This window comes from Phlebotomus papatasi, chromosome 3, assembly GCF_024763615.1.
Source record: "Phlebotomus papatasi isolate M1 chromosome 3, Ppap_2.1, whole genome shotgun sequence".
Lineage (NCBI taxonomy): Eukaryota > Metazoa > Arthropoda > Insecta > Diptera > Psychodidae > Phlebotomus > Phlebotomus papatasi.
Window position 1 is genome coordinate 50473724 of NC_077224.1, and position 27141 is coordinate 50500864.

The window sequence follows — 27141 nt, forward strand, 5'->3', positions numbered from 1 at the left end:
CAGGCCTCCAGGCAAAATATATTCTTTATAAAAAAAAAAAAAAAAAAAAAAATTGGCAGCGGCTGCCACAAGGGTCCAATCCAAACGTCAAAGAATTTTCAAATTTTACAATTTTTTTTATTAAAATAATTTTAAAATAAATCTCTTACAATACTTCTTTCCTCATATTTATTTCACATCAATTTACATCAGATTTAAATTTATCTAAATATTAGGATTGGTTTTCTTTTTACAAAATGCTTCATTTTGAGCAGCTTGTAAACTGCTTCAATTCACGCTAGGACGCCTTAAAAATGCCCATCAAATGTTTGAAGGGTTACCTTTAATGGAAAGAAAATAAATTTAGTTTACATAACATCTTTCACTGAATTTTAGGGCAATTTTCAAACTCACCTTGAAGTATAAAGAATCCAGACTGTTAGATGATTCTCTGCATTGGACTCTCCCTGAAGACTTTCAATAGTATCTTAGTAGAAAGTGGCAATAAGCATTGCGAAAATTCAGAAAGGGGCAACAAATACTTCAGTTGCCCCCTCAGTTGCTGTTCTCTTTAATAGAAATGGCCAAGTTCACGAAATAACTTTAAAATTCAATGAAAAACTTGATTTTTACCAAGAGAGTTGTGTTGGACGCTCCGGCTTTTGACAGCGATAGTTTGGGAAAAAGTGTGAGAAGGTGGAGATGCCGGATGTGAAAAAGAAAGATGGCTTTTAGGACAGTGGGACAGTGACAAGTGATAAGTGGGACACGAATCCCTTCAAATGTTTTTATTTTAAAATACTAACGGAGTCCCAGCTTTTGGTCAATTTGTAAATTGAATTTTCATTTTATTTCTGCTAGATGATTAGAAATGCCCTTTGAATATAAATTATAAGGATTTTTTTGGAAAAGGAAATTCTTTTTAAACACTAACGTTTCTGAAGATGTTTACAAATCATGAAGAATTTCTTTAAGAAAGAATTTTATCTTCTAGTTCTAGTTTAATGAAAGTAATGCTTTCTTAGACAGACTTACGATTTAAGCCGAGAGACGACTTAGTGGAAAATGATGGAAATGTACTATAATCATTATTTCGAATATAATTACGCTAAGCCGCCTCTCGGCTAATTTTAAGGTCTGTCGAGGCCCTTAGAGGAAAATGATGGAAAAGCAGTTTAACCATTATAGCGAATATAATTGCGCTAAGCTGTCTCTCGGCTAATCCTCAGGTCTGTCGAGGCCCTAAGTCTTCAGTAGTTCAGTAATTTTCCATTCTGTAAGACTTCTACGAAGGGGTTCTAGGACTCGTAAATTCATTTTCTAATAAATATTTACCCTTTTTCTTGTGATTTTTGAACAAATTTTTTGAAAATTGACAAAAAAAAGCCAAAGAAAAGTGACTTTTCAGTGATTTTTGTAACAAAAAGCCAATTTCCATTAAATATAATTTTTCCTAACAATTTGCCAAGGATTTTAGGACACATTGCATTATATTTTCCTGTTAAATTTACAAATTGTCATATTGTTTTCAAGTTTTTTTTTTAAAAGAAAAATTCATGTTAAATTTCAACGGTAAATCGGAATTGTTTTTCTTTACAATAGAGCTTTAGAATCATTCTATGTTTTATTTATATTATTTAATTTTTATACATTATTTTTACATTTTCTCGTAGGGTGAAAGGAACACCATATTGACACTTTAAGTGCTCGTGTCAGCACCTATATGTCAATAGGTGAACAATACCCTACTCTGTACCATTTGGAATACGAAATTTCAACACTTAACCTTATTGAAAAACGCTGTTTAATGACAAAACGCCATATTACTTACATTTTATTAGATACATTAAATAAATTTCAACATTTCGGCAAAAGTACCAATAGAGATTCCCTGTCGAAGAGATGTTTATTCGACTCTATTTTTTGCATTTTTTCGAATTTATTTTCAAGTGACGAAATCAAATAAACGTTAACACTTTTTTGGTTATGTATATTAGCTATTTAAATGTCCATTTCTAATGCCAAAGTCAATATAAAAAATGGTGGAATTTTAAGTCAATCTGATATTCTATGCCATTTTTTGGTTTTCACCTCTTTTTTCCAAATTCATTTATAGATAAAGTATTAAGTAGCTTTTTGCACGAAAAGGAAGCTAATTAAATTATTTATTCAATCGTGTTATCACTTTAGTTAAGGTTTAAAAATGTTAACTCCGTCTAATATCACGTAAAAGCATTGTAAATATTTTTTAACAAAAACCTAGAATTAAATTTTGTAATATAGGGAATTTTTTAATGTTTTTTTTGGGTTTTTGTTTGAGAATGCAAAAGGGATCCAAAATTTTAAATTCTTTGCACTACAATGATTTTTTTTATATTGAGAATTTTTGACATTTTGTTTTGAATTTTTTCTAAGTAGCCATGATAATAAAACAATATTTATTATAATCACATTTTAAAATTAGAAAAAATATTTTAATTGTTTCTTGCATTATTTATGAACTCGAGGAATTTAGCATGATTGAAATACTCAAAAATTTGGTTTTTATCAAAGGTTTTAAAAAACGCATTACTGATTGCTAAAGAAAGGAAAGAAATCATTCAAATTCAGATAAATGTTGATCACTTTTTGTTGCAAATCGCAATGAAAAGGAGATTACAAAATGCCATAAGAAAAGCCCAGCAAAACTTCGATCTGCAATTCTGCACTTTTGAAATTTTAACGTTTCTTTGTCATTCAATCGGATACTTCGTGTGGCTTCGGGATAGTCGTGCGACTTCGTGAGCATCGCGAATTTCTTTCGTGTTTTCTAACCATTTCCTTCCCCTTCGTATTTTCTATTATGGCTGATTTAATAATATTGTATTATAACACTATAATAATATTGTACAAAAAAGAGAGTATTCACGTAAAATTGTTGAATAAAAATTGAATTTTAAATAAATTGAAATACATATTTTTATGTAGTTAAAATAATGTTTAGAAACATTAGAAAGGGTAGAAGAAATGTAGAAATCATCTAACTAAATACTCTAAAGAAATTCTGCCGATAATTTTAAAATTTTCTATAGAAATTCTGCAGAAAATTCTGCAGAATTTTCATACAACGATCGGATCCACCTTAGAACAAAATTCTGCAGAAATTCTGCTGATTTTTCGGCAGTTAGTAATTCGAATCTGACGAATTTCTGCAGAATTCTGCAGAATTTACCGGGTGGGAGGCTGTTCATCGAATCTAATTTTGATGTGCAATAATTCTTAAGGATATTCGGAATATTGCTGTTATTTCATGCAGGGATTTTCAAATCACTTTTAAATGTAACTGGCATGTAATTAATGAACTTTCATGCCATCTGAACTTAGGAAACCTGTCAAATTCAAGACCAGAAAAGCGTCATCAGTGTCAAAGAAAGTTTCATAAATTGTTTTCGATGCAAATTCTAATAACAATCATTTAAAAATGCTAGAAAATTGGAAGAACTGGTGTAGATTTTGTGCAAAAATAGATATTTCAAGTGAAGATGGAGCACAGAAGATGCAATCAATTACAAATCAACTGGAAGTTATTTGCAAATACCTCATGATTTCGGTAAGAAAGTATTACAACTTTCACTTCACATAAAAATAAATTGTAAATTTAATTTTGATTTTATAGAACATAATCTTTTACATTTTTTTTTTCAAATTCACAAAAGCCTGTGAAAAGCCTATTATCTAAAATTTAAAAGCTTTAATTTAAAGTCTATAAAACATAGAAACCATTCAAATGTTGCCGGATTTCACAAAATTTATTTTAATTAAACTTTTGCAGCTTCTTCCTTTTGAAGGAGTGGAATCTTCAATTTGCGGTGAATGCAGCAGTTTCATCACAAAAGCAAATGACTTCAGAAATCGATACCAAAAAGCGGATGAAATGTTCAAAGAACTCATTAGTCGAAAAAACATCACACAACATGATCTTGAATCCATTCGCTTCAAATACGGAGTTGATAATGAAGATGTGGTAAGTGAAGAAAATTGGACACAAGTTAGATGACCCTTTTCTCTTTTATTTACCGTTCTTTTATGTATTTTATTGTTAATTGGCTTAAAAACTTTGTGTGTTTTTTTTACTGAGCGATTCCAGAGACTACTTAAATTTTTGTTAACGAGAAAATTCGATTTTTAATGTTTCACACCTTCCACACTACGGAATATGCTATGTGTGATTACGTTTTTACTTCCTAGACCGAATTTTCACTTAATTAGACAATGGCCGTTAAACTTTCGTTCCATTAGATTTTTAAGTTAAAAAGATTTCCAAGACCCGTCTGACACAGGGTAAGGGTTCCCAGCGTTGAGCCATTAATTAACACCACAGCATTAGGCACTTTTTTAGGCCTCATCGGAAAGATCTTGAGTGGTAGGCTCGATTTAAGGGCTGGATTTTGCCACGTACATCAATGGCGGGCGAGTGAAACTGTCAAATGCACCTCATGATTTCACTTCCGAATATCATACAAACGGAACAAGCCACAATGATAATGATATGTTTTATTTAACAGATATTACTGATTTAACACTTTAAAAAAGAAAAAAAGCTTTGCATAAAAAATTGTCTCCTAAAAATATCCACGAAAAAGAAATAAAAACACGTATTTTAGAGTTATAATAGGATCACTATAATCACTACACTTTTCCCTACCCGAAATACAATGTCGCATATTTATTATTATTATTAAAATCACTCAAATTGCGCAAAATAACTAAGAATCTTTGAATTAATTTCAAAACAAATAAAATGATTTGGAAAATATTCCATATTGTCACTGTCAGCTGAGCAACACGGCCGGCAACATAATTTTCGTAGTTCCGCTGCTCACCACCATGAACGCAAAACAGTGTCCTTCACATATATTTAGTAAGGGGTATTTTGTATGGGACCTTCTTAAAAGTAAGGTATGAAAGATAGGGGTTAATTGAGGCTATAATCCACGCTTACCTGGTCAGACGGGGAGCATTATTTATCAACAGAATGGGACAATTATGGATTCATTTGAAAGGTCTTGAAGTCGTGGACTGAAATAGTCCAGTAACATTTATAAACACATTTTATATTAAATTACTATGCCCTGCATCAGCCATTGGTCGTGATATGGCGTACAAAAAATGGAGGCGCTCCGATATTTCTGAACATATACAGTAGACTCTCGCTCAATCGGCTCTTTTTCAATCGGGCGAAGAATTTTGTTGACAATTTTCACGTTTGATTTTGAAGTAAATTTGCTCAAATTAGCTATAGTTCTTTTTGTTTTATCGTGGTTCTTTATAATTGAACGTTTTTTGTAGGATTTACAATGATTTTGACGCACAAATCTATCGATAAACCGGATGACATTTCGCCCCATATGTCCGATTGAGAGAGAGTCTACTGTAGATTAATTTTTAAACATCTTCGAAGCACAGTATGCGGCCTGAGTAACCATAACCTTTCTCTGAAAAAGCTATGGTGTAACTAAAAAAGAAGCTTGGACTTCGACCATCCATTGACTTTTTAATAAGTAAACCTTTGCCTGCGAATGATTTAAATCAGAGGTGTGCAGGAATCGTTTGAAACCGACAAACATCTGAAACTTGTACGTCAATTACCAAAACGCTACTTCAACATACTTATTTTGACGTTTATTCGGTTTCAAACCGTGGGAGGGTTTAGCTTTTAGTTGAGTCTCCGAAACGAGCGTAGCTTATGCTATTTCACATGTTAGGTCTGCATGTCTACTTCTTTATTTCACAACCTTCCTATTTACAATGACAATACAGAGAAGAGTGAAGTATGCTTCAAGTGGAAGTGGAAGGCAGAGACATCTATACTTATGGCGTCTTCCTTGATTTCATTAAAATTGTCCTCCCGATACTATTAACAGTGCTCACTGATGTTTTCAATCACAATCCTCTTCATTCCAGATCTCTGGAAAACTACCTTAGTTGTTTCAAATCCAAAGATATCAGACCCCATTTCGCCTACTGACTTCAGTCCTTTGCCTATTACCATCTCTTTCGATAGTATTCGAGTTTCTATTGCATGAACAAATCACCTTTTATTTGTCCGATAGCAACTTATTCTGTGCGAACCAGTCAGGTTTTAGTAGTAACTACAGCAGAGGCGTGAAAGAACTGTTGAAACCAAATAAACGTCAAATGAAACATGTACGTCAATGGCCAAAACGCTAAAAGAACAAACTTATTTTGACGTTTATTCAGTTTCAACGCTTCTTGCACGCCTCTGGACTACAGCATTACATATGCTCTCCTTCGAATAAATCATGATCTGATGTACGGCGGCTGTTGATCGCAAACATTTTGTGGTATTGGTATTGCTGCACTTTACCAAAACCTCCGATAGACTGCCTCACGATCTGATTTGTTTCAAACTTTTCGATCTTCGAAATTTCTCTTCTTCAGCAGTTTCTCTCATTCAAGCCAGAGATGAGATGAAGCAAATATCTTCATCTGCTTCTTTAATTAAGGCAATTGGCCAAGGTTCTATCCTTCGTCCCCTAATGTTTTATATAAACGACCTTCCGTCTGTCTTGCATGGCTGTTCGTATCATCTGTATTCGGATGACTTGCAGATATACGTGGAAGGCGAGCCTTTACACACTTATTCAGCTTTTGATCACATGAATGCAAACTTATCCAAAATTGTGTACTGGCTGCTCACTAATGGACTTCTCTTGAATCCAAATAAATAACAAACACCTTATGATTTCCAAAAGATTTTTGAACTTTTCTCCATACACCCTTCTCCTGCACGGAACAATTACTCCATTGTAAATCAGAATTGAGGCGCTCAGAGCAAAAAAAAAACTCTAAGTCGTATGCATTTCCCTATTAAAATAGAGTTTCTTTTGTTTTGAGTTCTTCAATTAAAATCTTGATAAGTAATAGTTTTTAATAAAACATTATTCTGGTCTGATCATGCAACCTGTGTTTTTATTAAAAAATTAACTACTCCTTGTACATTGTTCGAGGCTGCCGGGACATAACACCCTAGTATCTTCTTCTTACGAGAGCTACTTCAACCCATTTATGGAGCTGAGCTCTATCCTTTTTAGAAGGTCGTGAGACGTTGTACTGCTTGACAGTAGCCTTCAATAACCGCATATAAGGTATATCTGCGTTATAGGCCCCCGTAATCAAATTAGTCCGCATACGGAATACGGACGTATTTGTTAGATGCGACCTACCATCCTTCCATTAAGCATTTAAGACATTTGATTAAGGTCAAAAATCGGGGGTCAGAAAAAATCATTTTTTCTAACTTTTTATAGCAAAATATGGCTTTAGAACCCCGTAGGAAAAATTTCATTTTTGGGTCACCGGTGACCCAATCGTCCTTAAAGGGTTAAATGCATGCACTTGCTTTTTTCTTAATCGTCTCGTTTCGACTGGAATCCCGGAATAATTGGCTTCTCTTGACAAGTGGGAAAATTCGGCCAGGGTTCAGGGATTCATTGTTCCTAAAACAGGGCGGAAAACATTTTACCGCATACTCTTTTTGTTAAACTCTTTGTACAACGCACTTCCCCGTGAGGCCCGAGAATTTCGTTTGGGAATTCAAAGGCATCCCTAGGCTGGGCTTTTTCGCTAATATTTTTGCCAGTTGATTTCTTCTTTCAAATTTAATATTGTCAATGTTACCTTCAAGAATATTTGATAGTTTGCAGATATTATATAATTATATATTATTCAGGATGTAGTAACAAAAGTAGGAGAACTTTATAGATTTTCATACTTGCAGAAACATTGTCCAGCATTGACTGATACTGAAAATCATTCCGTGGAGCAGGAACAGTCCCCTGATCCTCTTGAAGTGCAGATAGAGGCTCCTGTTATCATAAAGCAGGAAAAATCTGAGGAAGTTCTACCAGCTCCTAGAAAACGTAAGTTTTGACTTCTTTGACAATTCTGTCTTATTTGACTATTGACATTGACTCTTGAAACGTTTATTTTCAACGCACCTTTGACGCATTTGAAAAATTTTGATAAGTCCGAAATTGAATTTGTCATGTGAAGAATATAAATTAGTGAGTGGATAAATAATTTTGTGAAGCACTTTTGTGTTTTTTTCTTTCTTGATGTCCATTCAGCTGTACCAGGAGTCAATTAGAACGAAGTCGATAAGACAAAGTCTGTACGTAGCAGAAATCAAGAGATACTGCTTTCCATGTTACAGTATTTCTCTTTAATTTCAGATACTGATATTGAAAAGACTAATTCAACCAGGAAGAAGAAGAAGCTATTTGTGGTGTCTTACTGTGAGGAAAAATCGTATTTATCCGTTCCATATGCTGGAACAGATTTAGAATACGATGATTTCGTCCAAAGTGGTAAGTAACTTGTTATTAGGTAGTGATATTCAAGATATTTATTAACGCATTTGCTATTATAAAAGCTTGTTCCTACCTCGACTTACCAGAGATTTCGATTTATGATCCGAAAGAAATAAGAATCTCCTCCCATGCGTTCATTCATGTTTTCGAAGAAAATGCCCCTGAATATGTTATTGTTAAATCGGGAGGTTCGTCTAGAAGTAGTTTACCATCAATTTCACGGAAAGCAAGCTCAGAATATGCCACATATCGGGAAGATAGCAGTGAAATCTTCCTTGAAATATTCAAAGAAAGCAACAGCAATGATGACATTGATATTGAACCTGAAAACATGATTGCTTTTGAGGAGCCACATGAAAATAATATTAGCGATACTGGGCCACCTCAAAGGAAACGCCGGAAAAAAGTACAGTTGAACATTTCATATGAGGATGTACTTCCGGTAAGCGAAGTTGACAGGTTTTCTTTTAAGTCGAAATGTCAACAACTGATCATACTTTTTTTTTCAATTTTGTTTAAAAGATGCTGAGAGATCATTTCATTAAAATTGGCGGTAGCGGTTTGTTTGGGAAGACAGAACCTTTAAGTAGGCAGAACAGGAAGTACGTTATTCAAAATGTTTGCAAGCACTTATACCAACATTGCGACAATCCCAAAGGACCTCAAAAAATAGCCTGGGCCAATGCAACAATCACTCTATTCCCCAGCCTTCGATCAAACAATCCCAAAGCTCCATACGTAAGTCAGAAGAAGCTTCTTCTGGTCACAAAATATCACTAAAAAGTCAATTAATCGTTTGCTTTTACAGGATGATGTCTTCAATCCTATCGATCATGGAGGCTTTCTCGGCAATAGAATAAAAAATTCCATTTGGAGGAGGAAGTGATATGGTGTATTGTTAATTTTTTGGGATCACTAAAATTATTGAAATAAATATTTAATTTTTAAACCGTCTTTGGATTCTTTGGATCAATTTTCAAGATGGTGATCCAACTTAACAATTTGTCCTTTATTTCAAGTCCATTAATAACTTTCCTCTTGTGTACTTGACTTTCCTCTCGCATTCGATGGTAGATCAAGAGGACTATCAATCTTCTATTATAAACGTCGTAAAGAGTAAAATAGTGAAAGTCGAGAGATTTCCTTAGTTCAATTTCTGCTACATCTCATTGATTGGACCGAAAATATTCATTCAATTCATTTTCAACCGATTGTCCCAATCGGAATCCTAAGTCCAGGATGCCCTTAGCAGCTCATGTTCTACCACTTTAGAAAGATGTTTGTAGTCGCTCGCAAAGCGTTCTAAGATAGGTTTTATCCATCTTGGCCTAGGTCTAGGTCTAGGTTTGCCCGAAGTCGATCCCTCAAATACCATACCGTCGAACTCGTGATAACTTAACACGAAGAAGCACTTTCTCAACTCCTAGTTCCCCACGAACTGCTACGTTCCTCAATCGATCTCGACCAGTGATTTCTTTAACCGCCCGGAGGTATCTCATCCCGGCAGCTTGTACTCGCGATCTTATTCTTTCTTAAATGTAACAGAATATAGCCAGAATTACTGTGAATACACCGCAATACGCTGGAGTGCCCTCCATCCTTAGTTTCCTGGAACTCTCCTGACTTCGTTGGTGAAGAACGATTAAGGAGCCAAGTCGAATATGCTTTCGGGATTACGGGAAGATCGGCAGTATGTCATGGCATCTGTACAGAGGCAACAGGCGTTTTTGGAGGCACTCCGTGATGTAAATTGACGAGTTCATGTTGCCCTGCATGAAGAACGCCTTGCTCTGACGTCCACATGAGCAGATCGCCATCCAAACGTACGAGACTTTGCGGTGTTATATTGCTGTCCTGGTAATTGTTTGAAGTCTCCTTTTACGTATGTTTCATCATCCATCAAGGTGCTTTAAATCAAGGTGCACTAAAGCCAGACATCATCTTATCATGCAGCCTTCGAGCTCATGTTTTAGCTGACTGACTTTGTGTATCCGTGCGATGAGGGGCTGCATGGACCTTAAAAGTCTTCAGTCCATTCCTCTGTTTGATTTTGTGCACAAGATTGGGAGAACATTTAAGTTTTTTAGCCATATCCTTCACAGATGTCGAAGGATTGTTCTTGTAGCGCATGATCACCTTTTTCTCCAAATCTCGATCTCCAATATTCCGATTTTTTCCACATCCAAGTTTCTGGGCAGTGGTTTTACTGTCGAGGAATCGAAGAATCACCCTCCGGACGGTCTGGTGTGAGGTATCTGTGAGTTTTCCAAGGTCTGCGTAATTGATTCCAGGATTTTTTAGATACGTGTATACAATCAGTTCCCTTCCCTTTTCCATTATTATTTCGCATCTCAGTGAAAAATGAATAGAATTTGATGAGAGTTTCACCAAAATAAGGGTAAAAACACGTGTTACAATGTTTACATACAACGAATATGCGGAGCTAGTGACATCTGTCATAAAAATATCAAATCATTTGGAACAATATTATCGTGAACACGCTTTACAAGAAATCGTTATCGACATATCCATCATACTAAGGTTACTGAACTAGTTGAGAGTCTGAGAGTGATCAATGTTTAGATTCACCTGAAGGGGAATTCTGTAACGCTCTGGCAATGCCATATGACAAATTGGGTTCGAATCTTAGAAGAGCTTTTTCGAAAATGCGATTCTGTAGCCGTGACATTGTCATTTCAGCTCACGTGGCATTGTCAGAAGTCAAATATTTGAGATTTCTGGCAATTCAAATGACAATAAATTTTGTTAAACAAATCATCTAAGACGTACTGTATTTTCATAAATTCGTCAAGTAAAGGGATTTCATCAAAAATTCAATGAATTGCATTTTCGAACTCATATAATTTGACAAAAAAAGCTCGAATGGCATTGTCAGATTTCGAACTCACGCGTGACAATGCCACGAAAATTACGGAATTCCCCTACTGTTTACTGTTTAGGTCATATGACATTGCCAGAGTATTTATACATAATTCTCTTATAAGTGTCTCCATTTATGGACCTTTGCGTCACGTTTCTCTTCTCTGTTAAATCTTTGTTCACTTGATTTGTTGGTCCGGGTTCGTGTTTTACTATCTACATTTAGGGAATGAAACTGTGCTACAGTTGACTATATCGACGCTTCCATTCCATACTATTCTATCTCAGAATGACAATTTTTCAGGAGACCCATTTGAAGTTATAGATCTCGGACCCAGAAACGACGTATCTTTCGAAGTAATATAAGGCTAAGTCGACTTAGCACAATATGGAATGGAGCCGTCGATATGAACAATGACATCTGAACTAAATGATCAACCGCTAAGGATATATGATCATTTTGTTCAAACGATCACTGTATCGCTGATCCACACTTATCTTAAAATCTACCATTAACGACTCAATAACGACTTACTTAAAATATGTATATCTTTGTATAGAATAGATATTTGAAGCCAGATACGCGTAATATTAAAACTCATTAAATCTTGTAAATTTAATTTGGTGGACCTTTAGGTGGACGACCGAAGAAATTCACTGAAAGTTTAAGTATGAAAAAAGCAAAGATAAAAAAGGAGAAGGAAGACAATGAAATGAACGAGTTAAAAATGACTGAAATAACCGATCATGAAATGACGAACACTGAACCAAACATCCAAAGTCAAATGAAAGATTCTCCTTCGAAGAAACGAAAGAGAATCTGGAAGGGTCCAAGGGAAAAGAAGCATTTCTGCATAGAATGCCCGAAGAAATTCAATAGACCACATTTACTGAAAGAACACATTCTTGAAGAGCATCGTCAGGAAGAAATGGCTCACATGTGTTCAGTATGTTCCAAACGGTTTTCCTGTGCTAAAAAACTAAAGATTCATGAAATTAGCCATCTTCCTGTAACTGAGGGACTTATCTATTCCTGTCCTCACTGTGATAAAAAATTCAATCACAAATACAAAATACCTTCACACATTCGAGCAATGCACACAGATGACAAACCTTTTGTGTGTGAGGAATGTGGGAATTCTTTCAAAACTAGAGGCGCACTCAATGCTCATCAGATCAGTCATACAGAAGAACGAACGTTTCAGTGTTCAAACTGTCCCAAAAAGTTCAAGAATCAGCGCGCCCTCAAGCGGCACGATGAGGATACCCACCAAGACACTACACATGAGTGTCCGCATTGTGATCTTAAGCTCAAAAACCGCAGAACCTTTAGAAGCCACTTATTAGTTCATTCAGATATCAAAAAGTACAAATGCAACTACTGCGGTAGTGAGTTCAAACGTCGGAAGACTTTTAAGGTAAGTTTTACCTTATATATTCAAAATGCGGAATAGTCTTAATAGCCATTTGTGCCGAAATCTAGGATCATCTTATATTACATTCCGGTCAACGACCCTATGAATGTCCTTTCTGTGATAAAACTTTCGCGAATGGCTCTAATTGCTTGAGTCACAAGAGGAAGGCGCATCCGGTAGAGTTAGCGGCTTTAGCGGCTTCTGGAGAACCAACTAAAATAACCATTCTTCCTAAACTCGAACATTTACAGCCAAAGTAAGACGATTTAGGTAAGTATACATCAAGGATTGCATCACTCTCGTCTGTAATGGATTGTCCCAAAATCGAAATCAAGAAGAGAAAATGCATGAAAACAAACGTATCATGCTGTAACGAATAAAAGTCTATCTTTCGTGAAATATACATTTCTGATTTTGCATAATGAAATCTTTGTCGTTGGTCCAGAAGTTGACAGGATTGTAGAACAAAGTTTTCTGTTCTTTCTGTAATGAAGTGATAGAATATATTGAACGAGATCTCATGGGTCAGTTGGTAAGAGTGTCAGTTAGGTCTTTGGTATAGTTATGCCGGACTCGACTCTTGTTCTTGTGAAACGAGTCTCTCTGTTTCTGAAATAAACTAGATATTTGGATGGAGACAGCTTTATATATGATAAATGCAATCAATAAAAGGCACTTTCGGTCTATGATAAAATTTTGAATTTCGAAAACCGTGAAATTTCGAACAAAACAATTTTAAATTTCTGATGTTGATAATTCTAAGCAAATTTAGATTCCATTTCTGAGTTACGTTTGTGATATATCATTCTAGAGTACTTTAACGATTTTAATAAACTTTTATTATAAGCTTTGTGAGAGTTTTTCGAACTACTTGGTAAGTATAGATGAGTTTTGTTGAGTTCTCATAGTGATTGCAGCAGATTGACCAGCAATTAGTTACGAACGGCCAGAAAAGAAATTGGTAAGAAGACTTTAATAAAATTCAGTTTTTCCTAATACTTTATGATCAAATATAATAATTCAGACAGGAAAAAAAATTTCCATTATGTGAAAACTCGGAAAAACCGCGGGTCATATATGACCCTAGTGTCCTCAAGGGAAGTGTACATACCATTTTCAAAATCTATATCACGAGCTTTTTTTTAAGAGTTTTTTTTGCTTGAAGTTATTAATTTGGCCAAAACCATGGCAAACTGGATTGTCTTGATGAACACTGTACTCCTGGTGTTCAAGGAATCTTCCTGGTAATCCCTTGAACAGTCACTGTCACAATATTTTGAGTGGTATTTGGCAAAAATAAACTTATCCACATATTTATTCACACACAATACAATTGCACAATATGAGACGCTTGCAGAATTCTCTAAAATATTGCAAAATATGTTATAATTCATCAGATATAAGATGAAATGTCCAGAAGCAAGATATCCCACCTGCATTTCACAAAGAAAAACAATGTCGCAACTACATTTCGCTGCAGGTTTGGGACGAAAACACTGTTACCCTTGGGGACTATAGGGTCATATATGACCCGGAAAATTCTACACGCTTTTCTGGAAAATTGAGAGTAGTTTATTATATCAAAATATGCAATATACAATCTTTGGATATTCTATTTTGTGTTTCTAAAGAACTTTTTGTTGAAAAAAATAAATTAATATAAAAAATTTTGAAAAAGAAAAGTCATTTCACAAAGTTCGAAATTCGCGATTTTTGATCTAAAGTATTTTCTTTTCCTGAATATCTGGAGTCTTGAGAAAATTAGCCAAGAATCTTACATCCTTCTATTATGATGTCGTGCACAAACCGATAGATTTTAATTAATGTAAATAGTCAAAAAAAATTGTTTTTTCCCCGGGTCATATATGACCCTAATGACGCGAAAGAGTTAAAGGCAGCCTGGAAGGTATGCCTTTGAATGTGGTTGGAGGCAGCCTTTGAGTCTTAATTTTTCACTCATTGTAATCAGGCAATAGCATTGAACGAGCCATAAATGATTAGCCTGAAGCCTAACACACTCACTAAAGCCATCAGTTTAGTAAAAAGACATTGTACAATAACTTTTCTTAACATTTTTCTGAAGCACTGTTTTTCACGTGAAAATTTGTAAGACCCTTTTTGAAGTTGACAATAATTGTCAGCTTGAACGTCCCGGCCGGAACAAGATAGCAAGTTATACATATATTTGTCAGATTAAAGTTGCAGTTCCTATTATGTTCCTAAATATATAAGTATATTCCTATGGGAATTTGCAATAATTTTTCTCCGGTTAACCGCCCTATTCTGGAGACGGTTTAAAACCGGTTTCTAAAGATGAAACCGGTTTAAAACCGTCTCTACAGCAATTTTAAAATTTCTCTTAAGCTTAAGTTTATTTTATTTCTTGAAATTCAAGATACATTGCAGAAGGGAACCTGGAGTGCAATATGATTCTAAGTGTAAATGTGTAGTATAGTAGTAATTATTACTATTATTATGAAAGATAGTAGTAATAGGTTTCCTGTACGTTTCATCCACTCTTGAAAAAAAAATTATTTTCTTAAATATTATAGGAAATTATCTCAGGACTGTTTCAATTGAAAATATTTTATCTTTTATACCTTAGTTAAATATTTACAAGATTAAAAAAATCAATGGTATACTGAGAACTAAATTGTGAACAATTTAGTACAATCTTGTAAAAAATTGTTTCATGAGGTAAAGTACCAAGATGTTTACATCACCCTGTTTTCTTAAAGATTTTTATTAAATCTTGCTATAAATATATATCTTATTAGACCCACATTTAGCGAGATTGTTACACAAGATTCTTGTAAAATTTTTGTCGAAATCTGGTATTTATTAGTTTTTTAATAGATGGAGTACAAAAGCCGTGAGGTTTCCTTTTATTTTCTTTCTTTTTTTCCAAAACGCGTGTGGAAAATTTTCTATGAAATTATTTGTAATTTGATATAAATATAATACCAAAAAAATGCCACTGAAAAATAGCCAAATTCGTAAAGAGAAACGGAATTAATATTTAAATTCATTGGTTTAGAGCTTTATTCACTCAAAGAAGTGTTTATGTGTAACGAAGTATGTTTTATTCATGTATTTATTATTAAGCGATTATTTATTTATTTATTTATTTATCTATTTATTTAGTTAGTTATTTATTTTTATTGGGCAGGCGGTCAAAATAGGCTTGTTGCCTAAGACCTAACCGGGATTAAAGGAGGGGAAACAAAAAAAAACCAAAAAATGGACCGATATGTTTTCTGTACAGAATGATCTAAATTAACTTTAAAGACAATTCCTGATCGATAAATCCGTTTTCGGTTTGTTCGTCAAAACATTTTCTATAAAATTCTTTTTTTTGCCAAGATTTAGAAAAAAAAAGTTTAATTCCTGATTAAAAATTGTCAAAAAAACAACTTTCATAACCAATTTATTCTAATAAAAATAAATTTTATGAAAAAAAATAGTTATTTTTACGGCAATCTACATTGCATTAGCTTTTCCATAGTATCATATTATTGGAAAAACTCCCAGTAATTTTCTTACCCTCTCAAATTTCTTGAACTATTTTAAAATATTATTTCAAAAATAAAATAAAGCAATAAAATAAATAAGTTCTAACTTAACTGAGATAAATAATTTATTTATGTGTTAAATAGGGTAGAGTAAGTACTTTTCGCCACCGGGTACTTTTGAGTATCTGGTTGAAAAAGTACATTTCCTGCAACAATGCATGTTTCAGTACTTCTCGCCATATTGTAAACACTTTTTCGCCACTGTGTAGGTACTTTTTCGCCACTTGTTTTCAATTGATTTTTAAGAAACAGCAGCTTTCGAAAACCCCCAAAAGTACACGGCACAGTACTTTTCTTATTTAACACCGATATTAGACAATTATTAGAGTATTTAGAATGATTTTTTGCATATTTTTTATTTGCGATAAAAATCAATTGAAAATTATGCTAAAAAAATAGTAAAAAATAGAAGAAGGGATTCACAATAAGATTCAAATTCTGCAGCGGGGCAATATTTACAAACTTCTATCAGCCCAGAAGAATTGTTTCATCCTTTCTTATTATATTATCCTTTCTTAACCTTCTATGACTCAGAATAAAACATTTGTTTGAAAAGTATTTTTATTATGAAAAATCACATGAATTCAAGAATATTAAAATTATAATTTAGAGCTCAAAATTTTATTGTTTTTCTTTCGAGTTTAAATCTGGGATACTTTCAAAAAAAAGTTTCAATATTTAATGTAAAGTACAAAATGTCAATTGTCTCATATTAAAATAAGTGTTTCTCCATTTTCCTTCACACTGCCTGAATTTGAGCTATATTCTTTCTAGAACTTTGCTGTGTGATAATTGTAAATTATTTTGTGATTTATTGACAGAATAATAACAATATATAAATACTTAATAGTTTTATAGCAAGTAAACCGTTTTGTAAAACTGTTATTTTGAAAATGTTTTATAACCGATTATTGAAAAGCCGCCAGCAAATGATAACTTGCATGAAAGTCAATTGTCACGCCAAAACGTCACATATTCCCCGCGGAGAGCGTCTGGTTGTCAGACAGGTTTTTCTGTAGTTTCTGTTTTCTTGTTTATAAATTGCGTAAATAGTGTTAAAAATGCTGGGAAATTGGCAGAATTGGTGTAGACTTTGTGCTAAAAATGACTCTTCGGAAACAGATTCAATATACAAGATGGAATCAATAAACGATCAATTGGAAATCGTTAACAAATTCTTTATGATTTCGGTGAGTGAATGTTTTGCATGTAGTCGGCCTAATTTTTACACAATTTACTAATTTTTATTCTATTCTAAATGTGTTTTGTTATTCTGTCATTTCTGCGTTGTTAATAGAAGAAGAAAACAAAAATTTCGATAGGGGAAATAATCTAAGGTTGCTATGTTTGTATTTTTTGTGTCACTTTCCCGGAGAAACCCTTCAAGTGTTCCCGGATTCTCCTTGGGAAAAACATTTTAATTCTTAGAAACTTTCCTATTTTAGCTACTGCCCTACGATGGTAGTCTGTCGTCTATGTGTGGAGAGTGTTGCAACTTCCTGTCGAAGTTGGAAACATTTGGGGACCGATGTCTCAAATCAGAAAAGATGTTCAGTGAATTGATGCTGATCAAAAGTGTTCCAGATTCAGAACTTCAGGCCATTCGGTACAGATATGGAGTTGATGATGAGGAAATTGTAAATTTTAAATGGCATTCTTGCAATATTCTTATGCTTATATTAATGATTTTGCTATATTTTAGAAATTTAGTGCTCTTGTGACGCAAATTCAGTTGCCACAGAATGACGAAGTTACCAGGCAGTATCCCATGCTCGTAGACCAATGTACAGATACTCTAGATCTCGACAGTGAGAGTCCGGCTGTGGTGAAGAAGGAAGTGGCTGAAGTGAAGGCTGTATCAGCCCCGAAGAAACGTATGAGTTGAGATTGCAATAATATATAAAGAAAAATCAATGAATTCATTGACTTTCAGGTGGACGACCGAGAAAGTCCGCAAGGACACAAAATAACACTCGATCGAAATTGAAAGAAGAGATCTTTAGGGAAGATTTCAACAATGATGCCGATGCAGAATGTCGAGATGAAGAGATACCTATTCTGGATGACGATGATGTCATCGATTACGTACCCGATAATTCTCTTCCCGCCGACGATGAGGATATGCCACTGCAGAAACGAAGACGTGGATCAAAGGAGGCGGATAATGTGTGCAAGGTCTGTTCCAAAAGGTACAGCCGGCGGTATTTGCTGGAAGAGCACGTCCGGGAAAAACACTGCAAGCAAGAAATGCCATTTGTGTGCTCAAAGTGCCCGAAGAGATTTTCCACAGAGAAAAAAGTTAAAGTGCACGAAGTCATTCACCTGCCAGAATCAGAGAAACTCATCCATCCGTGTCCGTACTGTGACAAAAAATTCAGCAAAACGGTCAACGTGCAGGCTCACGTTCGTGCCATCCACATTGGTGACAGACCGTTCATTTGTGAGGAATGTGGCAAGTCTTTTGGTACAAAAGGCGGCTTGAAGGAGCATCAGATTACACATAGTGAAGAACGACCTTTTCAGTGTTCATATTGCCCCAAAAAGTTCAAAAATCTGCCTCGGCTGAAGACCCATGAGGACATCCACAATGACACCATGTACGTCTGTCCACACTGTGGAATCCAACTCAACACGAAACGCACCCTAAAAATGCATATGGTGGTGCATTCGGACTTCAAAAAGTACAAATGTCACTATTGCGGCAATGAGTATAAACGCTCGAAAGCTCTTAAGGTAAGTCTTTAGTTCTCTCTGAGAACATCATTGAACACTCTGCAAAGGCTATTTTCTTAGTGGTTCGTACCTGAGATAAAATTTATATAATACTTCTAAGTGTGTCTCAGCTAAAATATTCAATTGTTTCACAAGCAGTTTGTACAATTCCCACAAAGATTGTGTCAACCAGACATTTCTTCTTCTTTTTCAATTTGACGTTATGGATCTCCGTTAACACTGGAGTGAAAGAAAGGCGACTAATGCAAAGCTTGCCGAAGTCCCTAAAACTAATAAAAAAAGAAGATACAGATTTATGCGACAAGTGCGAAACCGTGGAAGATATAAATCACATAGTGATCCAATGCAGAAAATTTAATGAAATAAGAGAAAACTATAAGTGCATTAATAATGAAAAAATGAGCATATAGGGTGGAATAACCGGCTATCGCCATGTTTAGGAAAAAATTAAATTCATTTAATCATAACTTTTGAATCCTTGTTACAAGATAAGTCAAATTTGACACAAAGTTACTTAGATGTATTGGCTCTAGATACGTGAAAACAATAATCCTAGAACATAACGCTGGACTACTTAAAAAACTGATTTTTATTAATAATGCAAAAATAACCATTTCGTCGCCACTTTTTACCACTTTTCGCCAGTTTTGTAAAATTTGTAACCACTTCTCGCCACCCACTTGAAAAGAACCACACTCGGTTATTTTAGGCAATGCTATGAAAAGAATACATTCACCATTTCTCTTTCCTTGTGATCACTTTATTATTACTCTCTTTAAATGATTTTTCTTCACTTTTATTTGAGAAATCAAATTATGGGGCTTTTGCAGAAAGTAAACAATGCAGATTTGACAACTGAGAATGTACGAAGTGAAGTTAGCGTCGCCCATTGAAAAGATATGGCGACAGGTGGTAAAATCAATTCCAGAATATTACCACTTCTCGCCATGCCTCATTTTTATACAAAAATAATATAAAATGAAATATAAATTGACTAATACAAATTACATGTATTCCACAAGTGCAATTAAATATTCAATAGACAAATTATTTACCCAAATAGGTATTTTTGGCCTGATGAAAATTTGACGACACTTAGTACATTTGGTAAGAGATGTTGGATTCGATGCACTTGCTTAAAATATTGCTCTAAAAAGTGATCAAAATCGTGAATCCAAAACGAATAATTATTATTTTTCGATTCTATGCGTAGAAGCAGAAACAATACAAAAAAATTGCGACTCATTTATTTCATAAATTGCGAAAAATAGCGATTTCAATGTAAGTGGCGAGAAGTGGGGCACTGGCGAGAACTGGTGATTCCACCCTAGTAATTCAAAAACAGTGATCGTATAGTAACAATAATAATAAGTGATATAAAAAAGAGTAATAAATAAATAAGTGATAAATAAATTAAAAAGAAAAAGAGTGAAATACATTTGATAATGCAAAGTTTAAATTTGAATTAAGTGAACAAATTGGCTATATGGACCCGAGTCACCCGAGTGAGTCCGACAGCCTTACATAAAATAGAAGAAGAAAAAGAAGAAGAAGCAAAGCTTGCTTAGTTTTTTTCCCTCTCATACACATGATTCAGTAGTGAAAATAAATAGGTTCTTCTAGACATAGAAAACCCGATACAAATCCCCGAGATGAGAATTAGAGGAAAGTTATTTGCCTTTAAACAAAAAATTATGTTTAAAATTTAAGATTTTTTTTGCGGAATCTACAAAATGAGTTTTAATTTCTACTGCAGTGCTTCTCCATTTAGCACTCATAAGTCCTCAGTTTTTCCCAGTGAGAAAATTGAAAATTTGATGTCGATTTGTTTGAAGGCAGCTTGCATAGTGTGCCTTTGAATGTGGTTGAGGCTGCCTTTGAATATTAATTTTCCACTGATTATATTCAGACAATAGCATTAAAGAGGCCATACATGATTAGCCTGAAGCCTAACGCACTCACTAAAGCCATATGTTTAGTCAAAAGACATTCTTTTCTTCACATTTTTCTGAAGCACTGTTTTTCACGTGAAAATTTGTAAGGCCATTTTTTAAGTTGACAATTGTCAGCTTGAACGTCCCGGCCGGAACAAGATAGCAAATTATATGTATTTGTATGACATTTGTCAGAGAAGTAGGAGTTCGAGTAATAATTTCTCTAATTGTAATTGTCTGACAAAGAAACATATAAAAAAGAATTGTAGAATGATTAGGATTTAGCTAGACAACTAAAATGGGAGGGAATATGTGAAATAGATCTCCTACTTGACCTGACGAATATGGCACAAATATTTATGACATTTCTATTTTGGTCCTGGGCAGAAAGCTGTGAAATGTTTCGGTAAAGATAGGAATCAAAATCCACACAACATTAAAATTTAGAGACTGCCGCAGAGGAATTTTTGCAAAGTTTTACCAAACACAAAAATTTTCTCATCTGAACCAAAATGTATTTTGAGAAATATTTTTACCCATGATTAACCATAGGGTAAACTGGGGTACCACCAAACACTTTTGAAAGATGCGATTTTGACTGAATTTCTTAAGAAAACTGAATTTTAGAAAAATGTTGCTTACCCTTCCATATTAATGTATACAAGGATGATGTGAAGCACTTCAATTTTCCGTAAAAAGGAAAATTGTGTCACCATGCATTTTTCGCTTTTTTCCAACCGCCCGGGGTACAAATAAACACTTTCTGGGGCACCAAAAAACACCTCATTTTCTCACCCATTAAAATTATTTTGGGCATTCACCAGAACTCTTAATTATAAAGAAGGTATTGAAAATGTAAATAATTCTCAAAAAAGCACTGCAAAATTTAGAATGAGTGACTAAAATAGCAAAAAACTAGCACTGCACACCGAACATATTTTTCAATATTATTGAAATGATATTGAGAGCCGGTCCTGAAAAGGACCTTTTTGTGGTGAGTGCTGTCATGACCACTAGATAAAAATTTGCGGGTTTACACTTGAGTTGTGGTTGAGGTGTTCGTGTGTTTTTTCGACACTCAATTTTTAGCCTCGTGGTGGAAGGATTAGTCAGTCCCCGGGGACTGTCCAGGAGCACCGATTTAGTTCTGAAAAGCTCTAAATACACGTGGAGGTTCCTTGCCATGCTCCCGTTTACTAATTCAAATTTAATAAATTCCCTGAACACGTGGCAAACATAAAAAAAATAATAAAATAATAAAATAATAATGATAAAATCGAGAAATCATTCGTCATTCCTTGATTAAAATCGTTTAAGAATCATTTAGCTGAGATTGGCCTATTACCTAGGCAATAACAGCTAGGCTCTCCATTTTTTGATGACTTGTGAAGATTATGGATGAAATAGTTGATCAAAATATAGTTAATAAAATAGAATTTATGCTTTACTTAAAAATGAAAAAAATTGCTATATTCAAAGGCAGCCGCATTCAAAGGTATACCACTTTTTCCTACTTGTTGTCTAATGCGCTCAAACACAAATTAGTTGACAACACAATGAGCTGAAAACACAAATCAGTTGACCACTGAAGAAGATCCCTATCAGGACCGAAAGTTCTGGGCGAAACCAAAAATAAGTGTTTTCATCTTATACGGGCCTCAGACCTAAGACTTAGCCATGGCCTAACTGCTCTAATTTCTTATCAATCACGATTTTTGGAAAAAATTAAATTAGGATTGGATTATTAAAGATAAGTAACCTATTATGTTCGCAAAAAGTAATAAAATTACTCATTATTTAGGATTTTGAGACCTTCGGGAACTGGGCCAAACCTCTAGTCTGAAGACCACTTTAGGGTAACTACCTTTTGACTCGAAATTCATCGGAGATATCTCTCTGTTGTCTAAAGTGGTCGTCAGACTAGAGGTTTAGCCCAGTTTCCGAACGTATCATAATCCTAAATGGCAGCTATTTTTTTTTTGAATTTTAAATATCTAATGGATCATTTATCCTCAAAAATCCAACCCTGAATCCAAATTTTTCAATAAATCTTGACTGATCAGAAATTAGGGAAGTTAAGTCATATGGCTAAATCTTAGGTTTGAAGCTCGTATAATGGTTTACTGAATTGTGTATTGGCTCAAATACAGGGTTATTTCAATTGAGCTACCAGTATGGGAATTCTGTAATTTTCGTGGCATTATCACACGCGAGTTCGAAATTCATATCATATCATATGAGTTCGAAAATGCAATTCATTGTTTTTTTTAATGAAATCTGTTTACTTGATGGTTTTATAAAAATGCAGTACGTCTTGGTTGATTTGTTCAATAAAAGTCATTGTTATTTGAATTGCCAGAAACCTCAAATATGTGACTTCTGACAATGTCACGTGAGTTAAAATGGCAATGTCACGTCTACAGAATCGCATTTTCGAAAAAGCTCTCCTAAGATTCGAACCCAATTTGTCACATGGCATTACCAGAGCGTTACAGAATTTCCCTCCAGGGGGATTCTGTAACTCTGTGAAGTGATCACCTGTCAAAATTGGTAAACGCTTCATGGAAGCATGCAACTAGAATATAAATAACAAAACGCGGCTGGCCTACCGTGATATAAAGCGGTACTCTATCAGAACACACACAGAGCACTGTGATATAAAGCAGGTTTACCCATCTTGATACAGTGGACTCTCGCTAATTTGGCTCTTTTAAGATCGGACTACTTTTTAATTCGGGCACCAGTTACATTTGAAAAAAAAAGTTATCGATATTTTTCAAGTTATCGAATGAAGCAAATATGCTCAAGTTTGCCATGTTTTGTCTTAGTTATGATGTGATTTTGCATTATTGAAAAGTTTTTATGCAATTTACAGTAAATATGAGTATGTAAAATTAATATGAGTATGCAGATGAACAAAAAATCGTTACATTTCAAAAAGAGTGACGCCAGAATTTCTCTCTAATTCGAGTGACATTTCGGTCCCAAATGCCCGAATGTTTAATTCAACATGGAATTTTATCAGGAGATATTCTTTGTTTTAATTCGAAGATTTTTCATGAATGCAATGGACATTAATTTGCTTTATAGTCAGTGCATGTTCCATATTTTTTTTATTCGAAACATCGTCAGTGAAAAACAAAAAAAAAATAAATAAAAACAAAATGAGACTATAGAAACAATAGTGGAATAAATTCATGAATACTTTTCAGTTTAATTAGTATTGTAAATTCGAATATATAATTCTTTATTAGTTGAAAGGGCTGTGTTCTGCAAATGGCCTTAATCAATTTCCCTTTGCGTTATTTCACAAAATTCCAGATTTAATTTTCAGATTATTGGGTGCAATAAACACCTTAAATTACATCATTTTCCTTTTTCCAATTCATGTATTTTCCAAGAAATGGAGTACATTGGGAGAATGAAGTGAACTCCTTTTGAGAGGATGGTGATTGTGTTAACTTTGCATATTAATGAATTTTCACAGTCAATAAATTTCTCAATTTTGAAATTATTATTCAATCACTATCATTTTGCCCAAGAGAGTCCTTTTTGTGTCTCCTTCTGTGACGATAAATCCCATAAATTTTCATGAGAAACTCAACGAGGTAAATTTATAAATTGAATTTAAATGGCAAGAGACGAGAAGAAAAGTATGAAAAGATTATTCTCAAGGGGAAATTGAAGCAATTTGCACTACATGTTTAGACGATAACTAAGTAAGTATTTGTTATTCCTTCTTTTCATCATGAAAATGATTATTTTCATGACTATTAACACCCTTTGTCCTTGTTATTTTTATTATAAATTGAATGACTCATTAATGGATATGTGCAAAAATATTGTTTAACAGCAATAAATTTTTATATGAAATGCATGTCACTTAATTTCATCCAATGCAATTGGCCGGTACTATATTGTATTTAATGAGGTAATTGAAGGGAATTAATTTTAATTTCAATAATAAAATTTTATAATATATGACACATAAATTTTCCGCGATCGAAATTAGCCTTTGTAGACTGCAATAAATCATTTGCACTCGAATGGTTACGTCACAGATTGTAAAAATTTCTTTTCTAATTGGGATATCATAGAATCATCTAATTCTACATACCGGCCTACGCCCCTATGTATGTCCGTTTTGTGATAAGACTTTCGCAAATGGATCAAATTGTCGGAGTCATAAAAAGAAAGCCCATCCCACGGAATTGGCAGCTTTGGAGGCGTCTGGAGAGCAACCGAGAGCTGCAAATATCCCAAAGCTAGAACATTTACAGCCAAAGTGAGATAAAATGGTAGAAAAATTAAAGAATTCTATTCATGATTGAGTGGTTAATTTTTCAGAAATGCAGTTCAGACATCCTCAGTGCCTGTGGAACAGACCACAATAGAGATTATCCCAGCATCAGCGATAGACTTTGGAGTGAACAATTCAGCCCTTCCCACGGTCTTTGCTGCTCAAGTTGCTCAGAATTCACCAGAAATCACCCAATTGAGGAGCAATGAGTGATTGCAGGATCCTCAAGAACAAACTTGAGACAAGTTTCATATCGGAGACCTTTAAATGGACTGCGAGGGATGTTGTGAAGGTAGGATGGAGGAGAGAATCAAAGGAATTTCAATGACTCAACTTGTTTTCTCTTCACCCCGGAAGGGTTAGAATAATTTTTAATAAGTCCTGTGCAAATAGTCTTTATTGAAAAAGAAACATCTTTCTATAATATTTCTGTGACTTTTACTTCCTTGCAGCAATGCGTTCTCTTCTCGATTGAATTTAGATTTCAGAAACAAGAAATCAGAGTAGATCATTACCGAATCTTTATGAAGGTTGTTTTTGTTGTAGACAGGACGCCATCTGACGGAAATTTGTATTTTCTGGCTTTGTAATAGGCCCTTCCAGAATTTTGCCATTTCACATGTGAAGCTGCGGATCTCACTCAGTGGTGCAATAGGCAAGGTCGTTGGGTCTTGGCCGGATGAGATTTCTGACTCAACTCGCAAAGTCGTGAGTTCGAGTCTCGCCCGGTGCAAAGCAATTGAATGTTTCGATAAAAGACATTTTCACTGTGATAGGGTAAGTGTGCCAAATTTCGGCATAGTTGCATGCAAACGCCAAAGTCTTAAGTTTGAAATGTAATATTTTAAATACGAATTGATTTTTTTTATTCCTTCTTCTCTAAGAGTGTTTCTTGGAACCCAGTAAAGAGTTTACCGTCTTTATTTACTCTAAAATCGTTCTTAATACAATTTAAAATGAATAAAAATATAGATATAGCTTTGGTGCTCTATTTCTCATAGTTTCTTGCCCTTCGGGAATTCTTCCAATATCTTTTTCACGTCATCTCGATTGTCGAAGCTACATTTTTTGTTATTCTTTTGTATTGTATAATCTCTAGAGTACGTAAAATCTAAAAGTTCATGGAAATTCGAGGAACAAAAAAGGTGGCCGAAATTGCAAGCTGGCCGGAATTTGGTACACTTACCCTAACGTAATATAAATGCACCGCCTCTGCCCAAAAAACTCCGGGAACATGGAAGAAACATCTAAATTGCGAGGAAGATTGTCCTGGGCGATCTACGATCAGTAGATTCTCCCAACACGAGCACGTTGTGAAAAACTACATGGTAATACAAATAAAGTGTTTCGATACGATTAATGATAATGCTTCTGGATCACGAATATGATATACACTAAAAATCAATTTTTCGTGGCCGTTCCGTTCCGTCCCGTCCGTCGTATAACAGTTCTGGCTGGAGAGAGACCGGAGAGAGATACCGAAAAGCGGTATTCAGCACAGGTAAAACAACGATGGGTAGCTAGAAGTTGGTGAAGTCAAATCCACTCCCCCCTCTTCCACCATTTCGGAACACTCCTAAATTTTGTTTTCTCAGTAACTCAGCCCCTATTGTATGGATCGCGCTCAAAGGAGAATGGTCAAATCCGGTCCCGGAATCGCCACGAACGGGACCTATGTCAATGGATAGACATTGTTATAGGCAACAACATTTGTTATGGGACTGTTGCTAATTGAATTAATATTTGAAATGGCAGTCAGTTATAGTTCAAATTTAGTTGGAATTCATTGGAAGTTTGTAGAAGTCTATTGGAAATAAGGGAATTCCCGGAAAGGGTTATTTTGGATATAGAAAAAAGGCGTACGCTATTTTGTGTCCAAAATTTGATGGTGAAAGAAAGAAAGATTTTGTAAGTAGAAAAAGGATTCATTTTAATATTGAAATTAATAATATTGTA

At 34.5% G+C, this 27141-nt stretch overlaps 2 protein-coding genes and 1 long non-coding RNA gene across 4 annotated transcripts in view; 2 read left to right on the forward strand and 1 right to left on the reverse strand.

The window, feature by feature from the left end:
* The window catches only part of LOC129806713 (uncharacterized), a 52391-nt gene extending 26780 nt beyond the window's left edge, over positions 1–25611 (forward strand). The window contains exons 14-26 of the mRNA XM_055855484.1: positions 3486–3568; positions 3791–3982; positions 7760–7901; positions 8214–8348; positions 8504–8793; positions 8874–9089; positions 9160–9199; positions 17272–17408; positions 17664–17855; positions 17921–18092; positions 18152–18951; positions 24983–25170; positions 25233–25611. Coding sequence (XP_055711459.1) covers positions 3486–3568; positions 3791–3982; positions 7760–7901; positions 8214–8348; positions 8504–8793; positions 8874–9089; positions 9160–9199; positions 17272–17408; positions 17664–17855; positions 17921–18092; positions 18152–18951; positions 24983–25170; positions 25233–25398 — 2753 coding nt within the window. The 3' untranslated portion in view covers positions 25399–25611. The remainder of the gene's footprint in view (positions 1–3485; positions 3569–3790; positions 3983–7759; positions 7902–8213; positions 8349–8503; positions 8794–8873; positions 9090–9159; positions 9200–17271; positions 17409–17663; positions 17856–17920; positions 18093–18151; positions 18952–24982; positions 25171–25232) is intronic.
* On the reverse strand, positions 125–673 carry LOC129807206 (uncharacterized). The gene is made up of 2 exons (XR_008752249.1): positions 394–673; positions 125–320 (listed from the first exon to the last, which is right to left on the reverse strand). It is a non-coding gene; the product is annotated as an uncharacterized LOC129807206 (long non-coding RNA).
* Positions 3348–13045, forward strand: LOC129807203 (zinc finger protein 184-like). 2 transcript variants are annotated; one of them, XM_055856307.1, is made up of 7 exons: positions 3348–3568; positions 3791–3982; positions 7760–7901; positions 8214–8348; positions 8414–8793; positions 8874–9089; positions 9160–9305. In XM_055856307.1, the coding sequence occupies exons 1-7, from the start codon at positions 3440–3442 to the stop codon at positions 9235–9237; spliced, it is 1272 nt and encodes a 423-aa protein (XP_055712282.1). In that variant the 5' UTR covers positions 3348–3439; the 3' UTR covers positions 9238–9305. The 2 variants fall into 2 exon arrangements, with proteins under 2 accessions (XP_055712282.1, XP_055712280.1); XM_055856305.1 differs by lacking the exons at positions 8214–8348; positions 8414–8793; positions 8874–9089; positions 9160–9305 and adding exons at positions 11868–12649; positions 12715–13045.
* Positions 25612–27141: the final 1530 nt, after the last annotated feature.